This window comes from Arabidopsis lyrata (assembly GCF_000004255.2).
Source record: "Arabidopsis lyrata subsp. lyrata unplaced genomic scaffold ARALYscaffold_4, whole genome shotgun sequence".
Classification (NCBI taxonomy): domain Eukaryota; kingdom Viridiplantae; phylum Streptophyta; class Magnoliopsida; order Brassicales; family Brassicaceae; genus Arabidopsis; species Arabidopsis lyrata.
The window spans coordinates 18,636,191-18,637,219 of record NW_003302552.1 but is presented as its reverse complement, the minus strand read 5'-3'; the positions used below and the strand labels follow the sequence as shown (position 1 = coordinate 18,637,219).

Genomic DNA, 1,029 nt, shown 5'->3' with positions numbered 1-1,029 from the left:
TGACATTAAACCCTCGAGCCGAATTTGCGTTTGGAGCAGCATCTTTCTCGGTCCGGAATGATGTGGAATTGTCAAGCAAGATCGATGCATCACAACCCTACAAAATCATATTTATTACATTAGATGACGATATTATTTATTAATTAGAAATGGCTTTTAATCTCGATTATATATGTAAATGGTATGCGAAATTAGACGTCGTGGAATTTGTTTTGTAAAAGATAAGTTGAGTAAGTCCTTACACGAACAAAACAGTCATGGAAGTGAAGACGAAGGAGGCTCGCGGCAATACGAGGATCAGTCTGCAATTCGTCAACGATGATATTCCCAATGATATCAAAAACAGATGGGCAAGTCCCGAAGTAGAAATCAGGCCTCAACTGAGCATTAGAGTTTGATGCTTGAAGCAGAAGGCAACCCAAAATTAGGGCTCCCATAGCACTGCAAGAAAATGAAGGAGAAAACCCCATATTTTCAGGAGGAAGACAAAAGATGATTTGAGTTGCGACTGTGGATAATGGTAAATTAGCTAAAGCGTAGAAGGAACATTATATAGAGAAGCTTGAGTCTTCTCTTCTATAGTATTTTAGATTATTAGGTGTTGATGATTTTTTTATTTTTCTTTTTAACACTATTAGGTATTGTTTTAAGGCCATGTATTTTACTAGAGTGGTTCAAGGATAAATAATAATTAGTTAAGAAAAAAATTTAACCGATTCTTTTGACAATGCTATCAATTCTGTGCACATAAGTTAACGTATTAGTGTTTGGTTCTATTTGTCGCGCGCTTTGATTAAACAAGTAAGATTAGATTATCATTTTCACTTTCAATTAAATATGGTATTGTTTATAACTTAACTCCATACATTTTTATTGCAGGATGTAGACTTTTTTACTTTACTACAAATCGACGTATAAGTTCTATAAAGAGATATATGGTACTCAATTTCGCCTATACATCCTTTTTTCTAGATTTATTTTCAGACATACATGATTCCTTCTGAGAATTTGAATTCACATTATTGAGTA

The 1,029-nt window shown here is 33.7% G+C and overlaps 1 protein-coding gene across 1 annotated transcript in view; it reads right to left on the bottom strand.

Annotated features, from left to right (window-relative positions):
- The window catches only part of LOC110229311 (peroxidase 22-like), a 1,129-nt gene extending 591 nt beyond the window's left edge, over nucleotides 1–538 (bottom strand). The window contains exons 1-2 of the mRNA XM_021029095.1: nucleotides 243–538; nucleotides 5–97 (exon numbers count right to left, since the gene is read on the bottom strand). Coding sequence (XP_020884754.1) covers nucleotides 5–97; nucleotides 243–470 — 321 coding nt within the window. The 5' untranslated portion in view covers nucleotides 471–538. The remainder of the gene's footprint in view (nucleotides 1–4; nucleotides 98–242) is intronic.
- Nucleotides 539–1,029: the final 491 nt, after the last annotated feature.